This window comes from Oryza brachyantha, chromosome 9 (assembly GCF_000231095.2).
Source record: "Oryza brachyantha chromosome 9, ObraRS2, whole genome shotgun sequence".
Lineage (NCBI taxonomy): Eukaryota > Viridiplantae > Streptophyta > Magnoliopsida > Poales > Poaceae > Oryza > Oryza brachyantha.
In genome coordinates, this window is record NC_023171.2 from 10,405,597 (window position 1) to 10,424,491 (window position 18,895).

The window sequence follows — 18,895 nt, forward strand, 5'->3', positions numbered from 1 at the left end:
AAAAGGAAACTGGGAGCATCTCTTGATCGATTTTGGAATCGAGGATGTCGATTAGGGTAGATTCTGGAATTTGACTAGAACAGTTCAATTCTTTCTTTTTTTTTTCTTTGAAGGGAACAGAACAGTTCAATTCTAGGACTGGCGATTCAGAACAGTTGAATTCTAGCAAGCCTGATTTACCGGATCATATACTGAAATTTTACTATTTGATTGCATGCTACCGCGCGTGTTCACGAATTAGAATCGCCTTGCCGCGATTTAGCGGTTTCAGCAGTCGATTGGGTGAAAATGGGTCGGCTCCAGTGTATTTTACTAGCAGTATAATTTAATTTATACTGCTGATCTATTTTTATCGGACGACCGTAATTAAATTATATTACCAATAATATTAGATGTTGTAGAAACTTGGAGAAGTAATATCATCATTTTTATTGTGATCTTTATTGCAAAAAGTTACAAAATTCTGTTAATCAAGTAATTAATAAAGTACAAAATACCATTTTAATACTACCAGTAAAATATGGACCGGAGATTTGTCCGGTGAAATATATATGGTCCCAGGAAAACACCAGGGCCCATTACTCTCTATCCGAACTAATCTGAATACTGATGAACGAATGTAATAACTGATGGGAACGAAATTAAGCGGAGAGGGCATGTACGCAGGTAGCTAGACAAATGCAGCTGCTTGCTTTCCTCAACATTTATGACAATGCTAGCACACGATTAGTAGCTACACCCCTCAACTAGTACTCCTCGTACCGCTGCTGCTACTTACATGTCTTATCCGGTAATCTATTCGACGTGACATACAAAATTTTAATAATTATGTTAAAATTTTGATATTTAAAAGACTAACTATTTGACTTGGCAGGTCATTTAAATAGCTAAATATGCTTTCTCAATGGCTAAATTGAGCAAGTCATTCTTTCACACAACAAGGTTGTTATTTCTCGGTCCCACATGGTTGGGCCTACAAGTAGTCCTCCCGACCGATCGGATTTTTGAGAGTAGAGATACAGAGTCTGTTAGAGTGCATATCAATTTAGAGATGTAATCTTTTGATATGTATGGCTAAATTAAGATTTAGATAGTCAAATTTTAGTCATTCTTTTGGATATGTTTTTAGGCCCTGTCCAACAGTGAGACAACGATCGATGCATCTATGTCAAATTAATCATTATACATGACATCGTTTTACTTAGGAAAAACTTGGTCTCTATTATTCTTTCATCTACTCTTTGTGCTCGTACTCTCAAACTGCATGCGACCTGTTTTATAAAAAAATTATGCATTTATTATATGCACATAAAAAATAATATATATACTAAATATGATATAAATTACCAAATAGATGATCTATTATACAATTTATATGTGTTTAGCTATTGCGCTGCCAAGTAGACAACCATTAACTAGACTATTCTACGTGCCTTTAGAGTACCCCCAACAGCTCATCTAAATTTAGTTATTTATATCTTCATTTGGATGATCATCTAAAACACTTTCATCCTTCATATCTCTTTGTACTCCAGCAGATCATCTATATATGGCATCCTCTGTATCTATTTGGAGAATTGGAGAGAGAACATCTACACATAGAATTTCTCTCCTAATATGAATGACATAAAAAATAGATGATAAGATAAATGTTCTGCTGGAGCTCAACTTTTACTCTTTATTCTCTATTTCTAGGATAGAGAATGGGATGACCAGCTGTTGGATGCTCTTAGGCCAGAAATGCGCCATGCCGGTGTAGCTCACGGCCATAGGACGACGAACGGGACCGTGCATCTACAAAGGAGAAGGACAGTTATGGCGGCAGCGACGCTCATGTGAATCCTTAAACTGATTCACCTACCCTGAGTTAGTGCTAGCTCCTTCGATCCCGTAGAAGCAGCATCTGCAGCAGCTGCTCGTGTGCGTTCTCTCGTTGCTGCGTCGTACGTCCATCAATCCATCCATCCGCCGGTTGATGGAATGATGGCTCCTCGGATTGCAACAGTTTGTCGTCGCGTGCCTACGTGAATACTAGCGATCGATCTCTCTAACTCCAGCTGAAATCTCGCCCGCTGTAGCTGTACTTTGCTATGCACACACGCCCTGTCCATGAACTGATCCAGTATATGTGATTGATGGTTTCAGGGAACAGATCGATCCAGATGTAGGAGCAATAGTTCAGCTACGCCCTGACAAATTCAGAAGCCATGCATGCTTTGCTCGATCACGCCAAGGATAGATGCAATGTAGTACAATGGTTGTGTCGCAAAAAAGGGGATGAAACAGTAGCGCCACTGGATCTGAAGAAGTACAGCACGACGGCATAGACTGGTACACATTTGATTCTCTGTTGCCGATCGAGAGTTGTAAAAATACAGTGGGTTTCAGTCCTGTTGGAGTGGTGTCCTAATCATGGCGAGACGTGGCAAAACGCTGAGATATAGGAGTATATTGAATGGTTGTTTTCATCTGGAACATAATGTTGAGTGGATACCTGGCCCGCATTTTTTTTATACCTTCTCATAGCTGCCTTTTATTATTGATCGTCAGGTTATAAGGAATCAACAGATGTAAAACTTTCCAAGTAGGTACTACTTGCGATGCAAATTCTGGTCAGCTTTCTTTGCAGTCTTATAACCACTCCCTCCTCCGGGTTGGTAATATTTATCGTTTTGAATAAGAACATGATTTTTAAAAAATAACTTTGGTCACTAATTTGTATCACAATATATAAATATCAATATACGTAGACTTCATGTTTATAAAATAAATATTTTAAAAGTTTTTAAAATCAAATTTCTATAATATTGATATTAGTCTAGCTTATCCAAAATGACCGATATAGTAGAATTGAAGAGCATATAGAAGAGCGTATATAAGTATGGCAATAAAAAAGGAAGTTCAAGGTATGTATACTACTTCCCTCAAAGACTACTAGCAGCTGATGTTAGTTTGCTACTGCCGATAGGTGAGAACTTCCATTATTCCATACAGCATATGTAGTGGGTTTTTTCCCATTTTTGAAAAGTACCAATAATTTTAGTATAAATTTTTAATACCTCAAGGTACAAAGTACCTAAAAAGTGTGCTACCTTTAGATACTTTTTTAAGGATGATAAAAAAAGCTCATATGTAGCCGGTTTGTTAATGGGCACAAATCTTTCAACATCGTTCGTAATATTTTCGCCGGTTCAATTACTTCTTTGCTTGACTATTAATGTTACAGCCTGTGCGGCCCGTCGGATGGATGGATGCGAGTGTCCCAAGACTGTGACTGACAGCAGCTAGAACAAGGCAGCAGCTTACCAACGTTAACGACCAACCACATATATGCTCACTTACAATCAAAGGCCTGAACCGTTTAATTTGCACGTATGAACTGTGAACGAAACAGTCGAGAAATCAGTATGACGGCCGCAGACAGCTTACGACGGCCGTCGATCGTCTGAAACTCTGAATTGAAGCTGCCAGTATGATTCTGCAACGACGACGACTTCTCCGGCTGGCTGGCCGGCGAGACGTCGATCCTTCTCGGCCATTAATTAGGATTACTGGATATATAGATTGCTGTCATCCTCGTCGCCAACCGATTCTCAACTACCTGAAAATTCAGGGCCTGTCCGTTTAGCTAACTAGATAGCTAGCTAGCTACTACTCCTATCTCAGTTGCGGTCGATGTGGCGAGTGTTTTGACAGTTACCTGCCATGCCAGTAAGCAGCAGCGGCAGCAGCAGGGGTTGGAGTTTTTGACAGTTACCTGTCGCCTGTGCCGTGGGTGCCGTGCAGTCCACTTCGGCCAGGATCGCCGGTATCCATGGCGATGGCGAAGACACCCCCACGAGTCGGCCTCCTCGACGGCGACCCGACTTGGACGCGCCTGACGGCGGCGTGCACCCACTTTGGGCGGATCCGAGGCCGACCGATGCTTTGCCTGCCCCCGCCCCGCCGGAGCATTCGGATTCCTCTCGTCGGCTAGCTAGCCGATCGATCGATCGATACAAACCAATACCACTGAATCCTACGTGCCAGAGCTAGGTTTGCTATATGAGATTTTGCTTCAGTCTAACAAAAAGTATCTTGAGATACCGTTAACTCGTGGTACCAAATTATTTCTTATCATTGGATCTAACAATATATATTTTACTCAGTTAGATCCAATGATAAAAAACGATTTAATACCTCAAGATACTTTTTGTTACACCGGAGCAAATCTCTTGCTATATATGCCAATCTAAGAACTCCTTTTTAAACTAGCCAGTCCTTTTTTAAAATAACTATACGTGAGTACAGTGACATGCATCTCTGATTAATAATAGCCCTATATTAATTTTGGTGTGTACTAATTATCACCACAGCCGGAAGACGTTGATCTCTCCAGCTATCTGAAGTTCTGAACCTTGAACAGTCAAACAGCTATCTGTTATATATAGGGATGAAACGGTCAGAGAAGTATTTAGTTTCAAAAGGGGGGGAAAGAAACGGTTAGATAAACGATTTACTATATTTTTCTCATAAATATTATCGGGACATTAATTTTGAAAGCGATAATGATATTGGTACTATTGGAATACCGAAGAATACCAGAAATGAAATTATTGAAATAAATCCTTGAAAACGACTTGTCACAACTCACAAGGATAAGCAAGTCACATATACACGTTTATGTTAGTATAAACTAGTGTCATAGACATATATTATTAGTGAAGATTCAAATCAATAACTGACTAGTTAATTTTAATACTTCATAGCAATATTGGAATATATATCATCAATCCAAAATAGAGGTGTTGATTATGCTTTTGTTATTCTTATGGGTTTTCAAAATTATATGATGATTTTTTTTCGGAAATTCCGCATGAATACAGTGCATACCGCTAAAACGGTCAGAGCAAATCCTATCACTAGTTCTAGACACTATACTGAACCGGAATCAACAACAACCGGTACGATTTGAAATTTCTACACCGTTTTCATCCGCTGTTATACTGAGAATACAATTGGTCAAAAAGCGGCATATATAAACTTACCAATTAGGGCTGGTTTAGTTTGCAAAAACATCCAATCAAGTTTTCGGACATCCATTTAAAATATTAAACATACTCTTGTTACAAAATAAATTTTAGATTTCACCTGGAAACCACGAGACGAATCTTTTAAGTCTAATTAATCCGTCATTAGTACATATTGGTTACTGTAGCACTTATAGTTAATTACGTCCTAATTAGACTTAAAAAGATTCGTCTCACTATTTCCCGCATAACTGTGTAATTAGTTTAATTGTTCATGTATATTTAATGATTTATTTAGGTGTCTAAAGATTCGATGTGATGTTTTTTAAAAAAGTTTTTAAAAACTAAACAGGACCTTAATCTTTTAACTCTATCTCCTTGTGTTCATTTGTGATACTTAGAGTTAAAAGGGATGGAATTTAAAGCAGGTCGCCATTTAAATGGGAAAGTGTGCTTTTCGCGTTCGATCCATCGTCTTCGTCAATCAATCAGCCTGTTGCCTTCGGCCGGCTGGTGAGTAGCTGCTACTGCTGCTAATTAGCTGAACGTACGTACTACCTCCTCCTTACTTAAAAAAAAAACTTTACTTTCTAGTTTCTATGTCCATATTTTGACTATCCGATTTATTTAATAATTTATTTATAAAAAAACTCAAAAAAATTTAATTACGTATAAAATATTATTCATGTTTTATTATTTAATAATAATAAAAATATTAATCGTAAAATATCTTATCAAATAAGATGAAGAGTCAAATATTATATAAAAATAAAAAATAAATTTATTTTGAGACGGAGGACGTTCGTCCGGGCTGTGTGTGATGCAACAGTTCCTGCCGGTATTTAATAACCTGATAATCGCATATACCAAAGGGGTTTTTAAAACGGTACGGATCATGCCGTGCATGCATCATGATAGATAGCCACATTTATCTTGGCTTTAGGCCTTGTGCCACAACCACTAACACGTACGGCAAGTTCGTTTTCAGTTGATGAACTAACATCTAGTTGAACAGCACTAGTAAGTACGAACTCGCAGTAGTATACTAGTTCAGTTGATTTCCATAAACTGATAAACACATCAAGATGTAAGCAAGGATCAAGATGCAATTTGCACATCATTTTTTCAGCTGTCACACACACGTTTGATATATAAATATATGGACCAAAAAAATACCTTATTTTACAGTAGTTAGCTCTCATTCTCTAGCTTCCCCTGTTTATCTGAACCCTTCATTTTCCCGTTATATATCTTCAATCAAAATCAAGAACTGATCAAGACTTTCCATCCGCACTAAAATGGGGAAATTAAGTCTCTCTTTCCTTCCTCTCTTTTGTCACACCATGGATTGATGGAGTCCAAGGAAGTAGCTTCGTTCTGTCAAAATCCAAATTTTGATGTAGTTTTCGAAACATCCTCGTCAGAAGAAAAAGGAAATCCTAAATGCACATTTCTGAAAACCTACCTGTCTTTCGTGCTTACGGGTCAGTTCAACTAAAGACATGAGAAACCTACACATCTGCCGCATTATCACCTCTATATTTTTACTTGTGTTTATGCTTATAATTAAATTTTATATTTTTAATCTTAAATTTAAAGTTAATTTTAAGGTTTTTCATCGAACTTTATTTTTCAGCCTTAAATTTTAGATCGCTAAAAATACATATATAATTTTTTATTAATAAATTATTTTTCATTTGCAAATATGTTGTTTGACTTTTTTTTTCATGAAACTCCTAAAAAATCACTCCTATGTATCATTTTCGTTTCGTGTTAATAACCCACATGAATAGCAACAACTTGTGCAAATCTTAAGAAAGACCCTGGGGATATGCATTTGATTCATGTGACGTTTCTAGTTTGACAACAAACTAATGTCCTTTTGTTTCATTGCCAAAAAAAAATGTCCTTTTTTTTCTGATTATAGATTTTTGGGTTATTATTTGTATCTTCCTAAAATTCTAAATGATGTGCTTCATGTAAAAAGATTTCTATAATCCTCTTAGAATATTTTTGTAGAATAAATTTTTGACTTAACAGAAAGTTAATTTATTCATTTAGAACATATATTAAATAGCTACTGCAAAATTCAGATAACTCATCACTACATTAATTCCAGCCATCTTAAATGGACCTTAAGGGGTGATTACTTTAGGTATATTTGTAAATAAAAAATTTATGAATAAAACTTTTATATACATGTTTTTATTAATCTAATAATTAAGGTTGTAAAATAAACCACAATAAAAAAACTCCAAATTTAACGCTTAAGATTTAAATTTTACTTATAAATATAAGCGGAAAAACCGGCGTGGGGGTAAGTAGTCCCACTACCATTGCAAGATTCAAAATGAAAGACACAGATTCTTCTTTATACGGTAGCAAACTATTGTGCTTGGTTTGCTGTAGGACAAAGTAACGTATAAGTCACAAATGTACGTAGAACGACCGAACCGAAAAATTGGAGGTAGATTACGTACGGTTGCTATCATGCATTGGGTCTGAATTATTATTTTGCATGTGGTTCAATGATTATGATTTATGAATAATTCGATCTAGACAAGAGATTTGGACTTTCTGCATATATATATAGTTTGACCTCAGATGCGAAAATGTAAGTGTGATTTTATTTTTTTTACTTTTTTTGAAATTAAACATAAGTAAAATGACTTATTAATGATTAAAAAATATGTGTATAACAATCAATGTAAAAGCAATGGCTGAAAATTAAACTATGAATAAAATACTCAAAATGAACTCCAAATTTAAGTATTAACATTTCAATAAGCATAGTCATAAGTGAAAAGATGGAGGCTAGCCTTTAACTTAATTATAAGCATAAGCATAAATTTAAATTTTAGAACTCAACTTTGAAGTTGATTTTGGGTGTTTTCCATTGTAGTTTACTTTTCACTATTTGTTTTTAAATTGCTAAGGACAGATATACAAAAGTTTATCCATAAATTAATTTTTGATCACTAAATAAATATAAGCATAACAATAAGACACGTGATTTTGTCACTGACACGTGTGAATCCGAAAAAAACTATACCCATATGTTAATGATAATGTCAATGTGATTTTAGACTTAGAAAATGCTCGTCCTGTGTACATAAGTCCCACCATAAATATTCAATTCTTTAGGCTTGTTTTTTAGTTATGTTTATATTTATAAGCCAAATTTTGAATATCTAGCATTAAATTTATAGTTAATTCTGGGGATTTTTATCGTGATTTATTTTTCAACCTTTACATTTAGGTAGCTAAGAATACAAATGTAAAAGTTTTATTCATAAATATTTTTTATTTGTAAATATGTCGTTTGGTTTTTTTGGAAGAGTCAAACGATCACCCCTTGATAGGATACATAAGACAATCATTTATTATGAAATTTAAAACAGAACTTGCAGCCTAGAAATTTAAAACAGTTTACAAATTGTGTCATTACAGATGCAGCAAACATAAACACACGGATGCATGATCAAAACGCATCAAGATTAGAGGAGCCAATCGCCCTGCATTAAACACACTCGTTGTCAACCCTACCTCCCCAACCTGGTCCCGTTCCACTCCCACACCGAGCTTAACCCCAACCCGTTTGTTTCTTAGAGCCACCACCACCATTGCCACCACCCATGGCCATCACCCCTGCAGGGAGGGAGGGAGAGTTAATCTCCTCTAGCTGAGTAGCTAGCTAGCCTAGCTTGCTTGTCCTAGCTAGCTAGCTAGCTCGGTTGGTGACTTGGTGGCGGTGCTCGTAGCTTCCTTGCCGGTGCGGCGGTGGGCGGCCGGCCGGCGACCGATCGATGAGCGAGCACGACACGAAGCACGTCGGAGACCTGCCGGCCACGGGCATCGAGTCGTTCTCGCAGCTGCCGTTCGTGCGCCCGAGGCCGGCGGCGGCGGGGGCCGCCATGACGACCGGCTCGAGCCCCACGTCCATCCGGCTGTTTGGGTTCGAGCTCCCGCCCGACGGCGTCGGCGCCACGTCCTCCGCCGCCAACAGCGACGCTACCGCCGCAAGCACCACTGCTGCTGCGCCCGGCCATGTGACGGTGTCCGGAGTAGTCGGTGGCGGTGGCGGCGGCGGTGGCCGTAAGTTCGAGTGCCACTACTGCTGCCGGAACTTCCCGACGTCGCAGGCGCTGGGCGGGCACCAGAACGCGCACAAGCGGGAGCGGCAGCACGCGAAGCGCGCGCAGTTCCAGAGCGCCATGGCCATGCAGGCGCACTACCCGGCCTACCCGGCCTACGCCAGCTACTACAGCTCGCACCGCTTCGCGCCGGCGCCGCCGCACATGGCGGGACGCTGCGAGCCTCCGCCGCCGTACCCCTCGTGGTCCAACCACCACCACCACCACCACCTCGCGCCTTCCCCTGCACCCATGGTGGCCAGGTACTACGGGCAGGCCGGCTCCGTCTCGCACCCGATCAACGGCAGCCCGGTGCCAGCCACCGCGCTGTGGCGTGTCCCCGCCATCACCGTGGCCGCGCCACTGGCCCGCCGAGAACGGCCCGCGCCGCTGTCGCTGGCCGCCGGACGTGAGGAAGATGCAATGGTGGAGGTAAGGAGAGGGAACGTAGTAGGCGCCGCGGCGGTGCAACCTGGCTCGCGGCTGTCGCGGTCGTCGTCTTCGTCGTCGTCGGCGTCGTCGTCCTCACAGCATCACCACGAGCCGCGGCTGGGAGACATCGCAGAGATTAACAGAGAAAATGTGAGTCTGGATCTCACCTTGTAATTCACCATGAGAAATGGGTGCGCCGATTAATTAGTGAGTTCTTGCCTTCTCGGTAAGTGCGAATTAAGAAAAAAATAATTCTTTTTTTCTTTAGTTCGTGAATTTGTTTAGCTAGCGATGCTCACAAGAGACCATTTTTTTTCTTCTTCAGTGCCCTTTTTTTTGCAGTCCTTTTTCACCGCTGCACTCATTCGACCTCGTTCTGTAACTTCTGTTCATCACATTAGATTTCTTTGTAGAAATAGAGGTAAATTCAAGATGGAAAGCAGATGGAGCATGAAAAATTGTGGTCTCTCTCTCTCCCCCTCTCATTTGTCTTACTAATTTTCCACCTCAAATTAATTAATTGTTACTTTATTCTGATCAATTGGAATTAATGGACTGATACTTCTTCTGTTCCATTGGAATACTAATTTTCCTTGTCTGTTGTCAAGTTCTATCGAGGGCCAGCATCTGTCAAGTCAAACCAAATTATTATCATTATTTCATTTTCTTTCAAAGGTGTCACTGTCCCATGATGCTATTCATCCACTACTTGAACTGACATGTCAAATTTCTGTATTTGACACAACTGACCCTCCCAAGATGCATGACATGTTAAGATATGAATGAACAGTGCTAAAGCACATATGGCTGCTTACTCCCAATTAGTTCTGCAAATTCTGAACTCTTTCATATTTCTAGCTTCCATTTCAATCCTACTACTGTTTGTACAGTGAAAATTAGGATGTACTGTTGGGTTCTAGTTTCTATTTTGGCAAAATATATAGTTGGTTGCATATACATCCACTGCAATATTCTGTACTTCATCAGAAAGTATCTAGAAATCTGAAGGAGCATAAGAACATGTCAGTACAAGGACCTGGCCATGTACATCGTTTATGCGTGAGTAAGAGCAGCGTTTCATAACCTTCATTCTCGATATGTACTATGCCTTCTCATGTACTGATGTACAATTGTACATCACTGGTGTACTGACTTTCTAATTTATTGACAGCAAGAGTGTGGTTGAGAACAGTGATGGACATTCATGCTATCATTTTCTCCCATTATATTGGAAAAGGTTACAAAAGATAATTGGTGTAGAAAACTGGCTTCAGTTGTTTTTTTTTTGTGCAGAAATCTTTCTTTTATAAACTTGGCACCAATAATAATCCACAAAGAACGGGTCGCTGGGCCCTGGATGGTTTATGGTTTCATCCACTGCATGTCGTCCTAAAACTTAATTGCTTGCATCACTGTCATAATTGTACAGCAATAATGTTCACTGCAAAGCAGATTCAACCTTTTTTTTAAAAATGAAAATGGGTTTTTCTTTGCGACAGCAAATGAAATAATTGGTGATGTGCTTGAGAAAAAAAATGAAGTTGGGATCCCCTTTTCATATGCCGGCCCATAATTCGATGCATCAAAACTTGTTCCAAAACGGTGGCCCATTAGGTTTGATCAACAGTAGTAAAGCTAATTGGGCCAAGTTTCTTGATTTGAGGATATATATATATATATGGAATAAGTTCAGGTCTCTCAACTTAACATCGAGTTTATTTAAAGTCCCTTAACCCCAAAACCAGAAATGTGTACCCCTAAATTTTTATAAACCGTTAAAAAACGTCCCCAGCAGTATTGACTCATCATTTTGACCGATTTTGCTGAGTGGACTTCGGTGGGCCCCACGTGTCAGAAGGTTTTTCTTTTTTTTCCTTTTTTTCATTCTTTTCTTTCACTCTCTCTTCTTCTTTGCTTCATCGGCACGACCGGCGGGGAGCTCGGCGCGCCACCGCCGCCCAGGCATCCGTGCCCTATCCCACCGCCCGCGGACGTACCATCTAGAACACCCGAAAATGCCGACGTCGGCTTCCCAGGATGAGAGTGAGCCTCGCACCATTAGCTGCTCTTGCGGGACTCCACGAGGTAGCTAATTAATCGATCCATACATGCATGCAGCCACTAACTCAATGCATGCATGCATTGAGTTAATCGATTCATGCATGTATGCTTAATGCAAAACCATCACATTTTCATCTACTACATGTATGCTCAATTGCTCATGCTAACACACAGCCCCTCGATATCCGGCCGAAGTGCTTCATGCCCGGCGGCGCCACCGCAAGTGTCGACCCGCTCGGCAACTACTTCGAGCTCATCCCCTTCGGCGCCGGCACGCTTGCCGGCATAGTGTTCGTCCAGTACTTCCTCAGCACGCTGCTCCACTCCTTCGATTGGAGGCTCTCCGACGGAGAGGAGAAGCTCGATATGTCCGAGACGTTCGGCCTCGCGCTGCCCAAGGCCGTCCCACTCAGCGCCATCGTCACGCCGCGCCTCGTGCCGGCCGCCCGGCGACGCTGTGTATGCATCAATATGTGTCGGCCCGTACGCCGCTCACTCGCCACCCGCGGCCGGTGGCGATCTGACGTTGTACGTAAATATTTTTGTTGGATCATTTCGAAAGCAAAACGAGACCTCAAATATTGCGAGCAAATACGCCTTAATTTCTTTTCTTCTCTGGCTTTTCATCATCATATCATAATTTAACGTGTTTCGTCGTCGCATAATTTCGGTTCTTCAGGGAGGCTTGGACGGAACGCGTGTCGCGCACAGGACGCCGCGTCCCAAAAAATTTAGAAGACCTAGGCACCATTGAACGAGCCAAAATAGCGCGTCGTGAATGCGTCCTCCACCTGCGGCCCAGCCCACCGACGGCCGCCGCTCGCACCCCAGCCGCTCGCCGCTGCCGGTGCCCCAACCGCCTGGGAGCTAGAAGCACAGGACAGAGGAAGAAGAGAGAGAGAGGAGAGGGGAGGAAGAGAGAAGGAAGAGAATTGAGAAAGGAGCAAAAAATAAAACCTAACATGTAAGGCCACTCTAAGCCACGTCAGCAAAACCGGAGAAAATAAGTCAATACTGTTGAAGTATGTTTTTTAAACAGTTTATACAAGTTCAGATATTCACATTTCCGGTATTGAGTTTAAGGGACCTTAGATAGACTCAGCGTTAAGTTAAGGAACCTATTGTGAACTTATTCCTATATATATATATATATGGGCTTTGCTTCTCTTCCCATTATTTTCTGAAGTTGCTGTTGCACATTTGATTTTTTATGTAAATGTTGTTGACAATCACAACTAGCCGCGTAAACAAATTATTCTTGTTATTTTTGACGTGCTAATGGTTCTAAATTGTAACTTACCTATTGTCAACAATTTCCAACCAATTGCGACTTGATATGATTATTTATCCTTCACATAACTTGATTGTCAGCAACAAAATGGTTTGACGTATAGGGTTGAGGAGGGGATCAGAAGATATAGGTTTAAGATTTTTGGCAGAATGTCACCTTCACATCACTCATATTCATTTATTTCGATGTTTACTGGCAGCTAATCATAATAGCTACTTCGTCCGCCTCAAAGTTCATCTTTCTGTCTCAAATTTAAATTAAAAGATAAAATCATTTGGAACAGAGTGAGTATCAACCTAACCATTTTAGCAATTTGCCTGTGTGATACAAGTTTCTAAACTAGAACATGCATTTTAGTTAGAAGTTGTATATTATCCTTGTGTGCGCCCACAAGCAAATTTGTACATTGGTGCAATTACTTCATCTTTCTCGATGAAAATACTGCACGATTTTCACCGACCACAGCCAAACAGAGAAGGAACAAGATGGGTTTGACGACATTGCACGTGATCGATCACAAGTCCACAACCCCGGTAAATACACTGGTCATAGTAACATAGTATTTTGGACCGGAGGTGAGTAGATCTTTATCTTGAGCAGCGACAAAGTGATAAAAATAGTCACTAATACGATTCTACAAACCACTACATGACACACGCATTTGCTGTCCTGTCCCCGATTAAACAGTGTACTAAACATTTTTATAGTCGTTAAGTAATCAGAGGCTGCAGATCTTGCTTGGGCTATAAAAAGAGGGCAGCAAAGGCACTGACGAAAAAATGTACAGATCCAGACACCGGCCAGCTCAGACACCTCGGTGGGCCCCACGGCTCACGCTGCTCCCACTGACGCGTGGGCCCGCCACCTGGCCGGCGCGCTTTGTTTGCCGCCGAAGCAAAGCCGTCCTCCTCCTCTTCCCGCGGAGCCGTCCCCACGTGCGCCCACGAGCGCACGTGCCTACGTGTCAGCGCGCCAGTGGCCCCCCGGCGGCGTGGTCGGCCGCCGGAGACGCGGCTGCCACGTGGCACATGGGCGCTGCTGTATAAATGAGCGGCGAGCTGAGCCTGCCCCCTCCATTGCCAGCTCTCTCTCTCTCCTCTCACCTCGCAAACACACACGCGCGCGCAGAACAGTTTCGTCGATCGATCGATGGGGAACTCGTACAGCAGCAACGGCGGCTCGCCGGCGGCGGCGGGGCATATGCAGGCGCCGGAGCTGCCGCTGCACCTGTGCTTCTTCCTGGTGGTGCTGCTGGCCTTCCTCGGCTTCTCGTGGTACACGAGCTACGAGTCGGCGGCGGAGCGGTTCGCCGACCAGGCGCGGCTGCTGCTGCTGGCGTCGCCGCTCGCGCTGCTGCTTGCCGTGCGGCTGCTGTCGGGCGCGGGCGGCGGCTGCGGCGAGGGCGGCGGGGGCCGGCGCGGGGTGGAGCAGCTGCTGTCGCTGCCGATGCCCGAGCGGGACTCCATCCACCGCGCCGGCGGCTCGCCGTGGGGCGTCGGCGTGCTGCTCGCGCTGCTCGTCGTCATGGTGTCCTACCACTCCAGCTTCCGCGACAGGTGGTTCCCCCTCGTCAGCCGGTGACGGACCAACGTGTTCATCACCATCCAATCGGAGACTGCTTCGTCTGCTAATCGATTGGTGTTCTTGATGATGGTTTTTTTTTCTTTTTTTGTTTCTTCTTCATTGTCCATGTAAAAGTGTAATATTTTCTCCTCTTGAAAATACAGCTGCGTGCCATGCCACGTTGTTTGCCAGTCGAAACGAATCAGTGGTGTCAGATTAAATTTTAAGAAACCGAACTGAAATTCAAAATTTCAGCAAATTGTGCCCAAGTTTCATTGGTTTCGTTGGTACTAACTCGGACAAACGGTCTTCTAACCCCCGGATCCCGTGGGGCTTGCTAACCGGTCCAAAAACTGTGTGGCCCAAAATTTCAGAAAGGCATAAACTGTATGACCCAATATTCCAGAAAAGGCCTAAACTGTGTGGCCCAATAGTCCAGAAAGGCCTAAACTGTTTAGCCCAATACCAGAAAGGCCTAAATTGTGTGGTCCAATATTCTAGAAAAGGCCTAAACTGTGTGGCCCGATATTCTAGAAAAGGCCTAAACTGCGTGGCCCAATACTACAGAAAGGCCTAAACTATGTGGCCCAATATTCCAGAAAGGCTTAAACTGTTTGGCCCAATAATCCAGAAAGGCCTAAAGTGTGTGGCCCAATAGTCCAGAAAGGCCTAAAGAGTGTGGCCCAATAGTCCAGAAAGGCCTAAAGTGTGTGGCCCAATAGTCCAGAAAGGCCTAAAGTGTGTGGCCCAATAGTCCAGAAAGGCCTTCCAGAAAGGGCCTAAGGAGGCCCATTTACTCAATGTGCTAGAGAATGAATGATATTCGGGCCCATCTAGGCCCAGAATGAGGCCATACTCTACGACTCTACGTTGAAACTGGAAAGGCGTCAAGACGAAGAATTTAATCGTGGGCGAAAGTAACGTGACGAAATGCACTTGAAATAAAGGATAAAAGAAAAGCCCTCCACAAAAGACGAAATGCAAAAAATAAAGCTAGAAAGCTCCCTCCCTCTCTCCAAGGGTAAAGAAGAAAAAGTTTGCACGCTCAAAAAAAAGGTGTGTTTTTTTTGGGACTCAAAATCAGATTCCCGGCACCATGTGTAGGAGGGAATACCAGAGGTATAGTAGATGCCAAATGCAGGGGAAACCGCTTTTGACAAAAGTACAATGTATGTTATACTAATTTATTTTCCAAATAAAGGTAGAACAAAAGGAAAAGTATCGTAGGTCTACTAGGATTTTACTCATTCATTTCCAAAATAAATCAACTACTAGAGTTTTAGCTTTGTCTTAAAATAAATCAATTTCTCCACTCTTACCTACCCTTGGTTTACAGATACAGAATTTTATCCCTTCAATATCTCGCGCCTACCTATACACCAACATTATTTGTTATTAATAATGGGTATTTTGGTTATTTGGCTAACTCCTTAATTCTTTTCTGGAAAGCTAGGAGGTGATTTTTTTTGGGGGGGGGGGGAGGGGGGGAGAAAGGGAGTGGTCTCTTAGATATATAGCTAGAACCCCTAACAAAACTTAATTATTCATCCCGCTCGAGGGAGGGATTACTCGGTTTGAAGAAATTTCACGTGAATTTTGGAGGAATTGACCCTATTTTCTATAAAAATCCTAAATCCCGACGGGTCCCTATCCGGTGCATTTTACTGATAGTATTATACTATCAGTGGAACTAATCCCACCTGTTGATTTAAAAGGGTATTTTGGCACTTTGTTAATTGATTTATTAGTAGTATTTTGTAATTTTGTTTTTTGACAATAAAGATTACAATAAAAAGGATAATATTACCCATTTAAATTTCTACTCACCTAATATTATTGGTAGTATAATTTAATCATAGCCGTCCGATAAAAATAGATAACGGTATGGATTAAATTCTACTACCAGGTAGAATGCACCAGAGTCAGCCTCAATCCCAACGCTCCGAGTTAGCCATGAATTTCTTGATTTGGACGTTGAATTCTAGAAGAAATATTTTCAATAAATAGAAAACTTACCACATAACAAATGATTACATTCAAACATGTACACATCATAAAGCTCCGGTTCTTTCACATGGATGTCAACCACCGAACTCAGCCTCATTTTTGGCCCATGTCACGAAAGAGAAGCTCGCACGCACTTGCACGCAGGGGAAAGGCCCGTCCCGTAATGATGGTTTTTTTGTTTTGGCATATATTCCCGACAAAAGGCAGCCTAACACTCAGGTGGTGTTTGGGACAAGGGGCTAAACGCCTCTTGTCCCATTGGATGTATGGACACGTATTATAAATAGTAAACGTAGACTATTAATAAAATCCATCTATAATTTTAAGCTAATTCGCGAGACGAATCTAATGAGCCTAATTAATCCATAATTAGTCTATGTGATGCTACAGTAAACATTTGCTAACTATGGATTAATTAGGCTTAAAAAATTCGTCTCGCGGATTAGCTCTCATTTATGAAATTAGTTTTTTTATTAGTCTGTGTTTAATACTTCAAATTAGTATCCAAACATCCGATTTGACATGGGCTAATCTAAACAACCCCTCAGTCTCTCTCACTCTCTCAGCTGGGCTGCAAAGGACAATTAGGGCCTTTAATCCCAGCCTTTGGTAAAACTAATCCTCCCTGCTTTGATGCAAAAAAAAAAAAGATGGGGGAATGCAAACTGGTCTTTTGTCTGGATGGATGGGAGAATCCTATGCTTCCTCAGTTCTTGCTTCAAGATTGATTCCCATGTGGCTGCCACATGTAGGAGTAGAAGGTAGCAGTACTGTTTCATAGATTTCTATGCACTCGTGTTCAGTGACATCAGCTCATCAAGCATGGATATCCACACTGTTAGCAACCGTGGTGTAAAACTGTAAACCTGCATCATCTGAAACTCAGGAACTGGGTAGAGATTTTGCCAGCTGATGTACGTAGAACTCCACATCTGTCAAGAGAATTCTTCAATTGTAACTCCAGACTCCAGTGGCAGTGTAGCCAGTGACACTGGCTGAGTGACTGAGAATTGTGTCAGCTATCGGTTCAGGTCGGCGACGCAGGAGAACATTCCATGCGCGAGGTGGATCATCCATCCCCTCCTCGTGCTGCCAGCGGTGGTGGTAGCCTTTGCTTTTCCTGCGTGTGAGCGCACGGCCGGCAGCCCGGCACGGCGGCTCCGGCCGGCAGCAGGCGGCGCCACCACGTCGGTCCCGGCTTCCGAGGCGCGCGCCACCGTCCACCCTGTCCTAAAGACGAGAAGAAAAAAAGAAGAATAGGAGAACGTGTGCAAAAAGAGAAGCCGCAGCTTACCCTCTCCTCCTCCACGGCGCTTTCTCATGCAAAGCTGAGCATGAGCGCAGCCGTAGACGAAATATTCTTCTTCTTGAGCTGAAGAACTGTTGCAGATAGACCACCAGCACTGCACTGATACTGCACATGAGAAGAAAAGGAAATGACTGGCCCTCCTTTTGTGAGTTGATGCTGCGTAGTGCAGACGTAAGGGGACACAATGTCATTTGAGCCTCCAGAGATAACTAGTGTTTATGCACTGCTCCCTCTGTCTCTACATGAGTTTTTCTTTCTGATTCAAAATTAAGCTTAGAAAGATGAGTTTATTTTGGAAAGAAAGTAGCAATGTGGCCTTCTGGCACATGAATTGATAGCCTGATACTACCTGGACAAAATGACTCTGAAGACTGCAAAACGTTTGTCAGTCTGATGATTCTTGGTATTATTTATCACTCTGTTTTCGGTTACGGATCACTAGACCATGTTCAATTGCACTATCTTCATGATGTGCATCAGAGAACACGTGTTGTTGAGTTGTTTGGCGTGCTGTTCTGAGTAATGCCTGCACTTAAGGGGTTGTTCAAATGGGGCTAAACTTTTTAGCCCCATGTCACGTTGGATGTTTAAACATTAATTTGAAGTATTAAATATAGACTAATTAAAAAACTAATTTCATAAATGAGAGCTAATCCGCGAGACGAATCTTTTGAGCCTAATTAATCAATAATTAGCAAATGTTTACTGTAGTATCACATAGACTAATCATGTATTAATTAGGCTCATTAGATTCGTCTCATAAATTAGTGCAAGATTATGCATGAGTTTTATTTATAGACTACGTTTACTATTTATAATAAGTGTCCAAATATTCGATATGACTAGGGGCTAAAGTTTAGCCCCTAGAAACAAACACCCCCTATGAACTGCTCGGAGGGCCTGTGGTGACATGGGACTGAAATGACACACTTTGATAAATGTTGGAATCTAGATATGCATTTTAATAGTTTAGAAATCTAGATAACACCCTCCTAGTACAAGCTTAAGCACCATCCATATACTTTGCTCTTTAAAAAATATATAAATAGGAGGACTATGGAAGTGATCAAGACATTGTCAAATTCACGCA

General features: G+C 41.8%; 2 protein-coding genes across 2 annotated transcripts; both read left to right on the forward strand.

The window, feature by feature from the left end:
* The first annotated feature begins 8,762 nt into the window (after positions 1-8,762).
* Positions 8,763-10,074, forward strand: LOC102700459 (zinc finger protein 8-like). Its single transcript, XM_040527794.1, has one exon. It carries the CDS (start codon positions 8,816-8,818, stop codon positions 9,746-9,748), a length of 933 nt encoding a protein of 310 aa, XP_040383728.1. The 5' UTR covers positions 8,763-8,815; the 3' UTR covers positions 9,749-10,074.
* A 3,945-nt stretch (positions 10,075-14,019) lies between these two features.
* On the forward strand, positions 14,020-14,718 carry LOC121055385. The gene has a single exon (XM_040527862.1). It carries the CDS (start codon positions 14,076-14,078, stop codon positions 14,505-14,507), a length of 432 nt encoding a protein of 143 aa, XP_040383796.1. The 5' UTR covers positions 14,020-14,075; the 3' UTR covers positions 14,508-14,718.
* Positions 14,719-18,895: the final 4,177 nt, after the last annotated feature.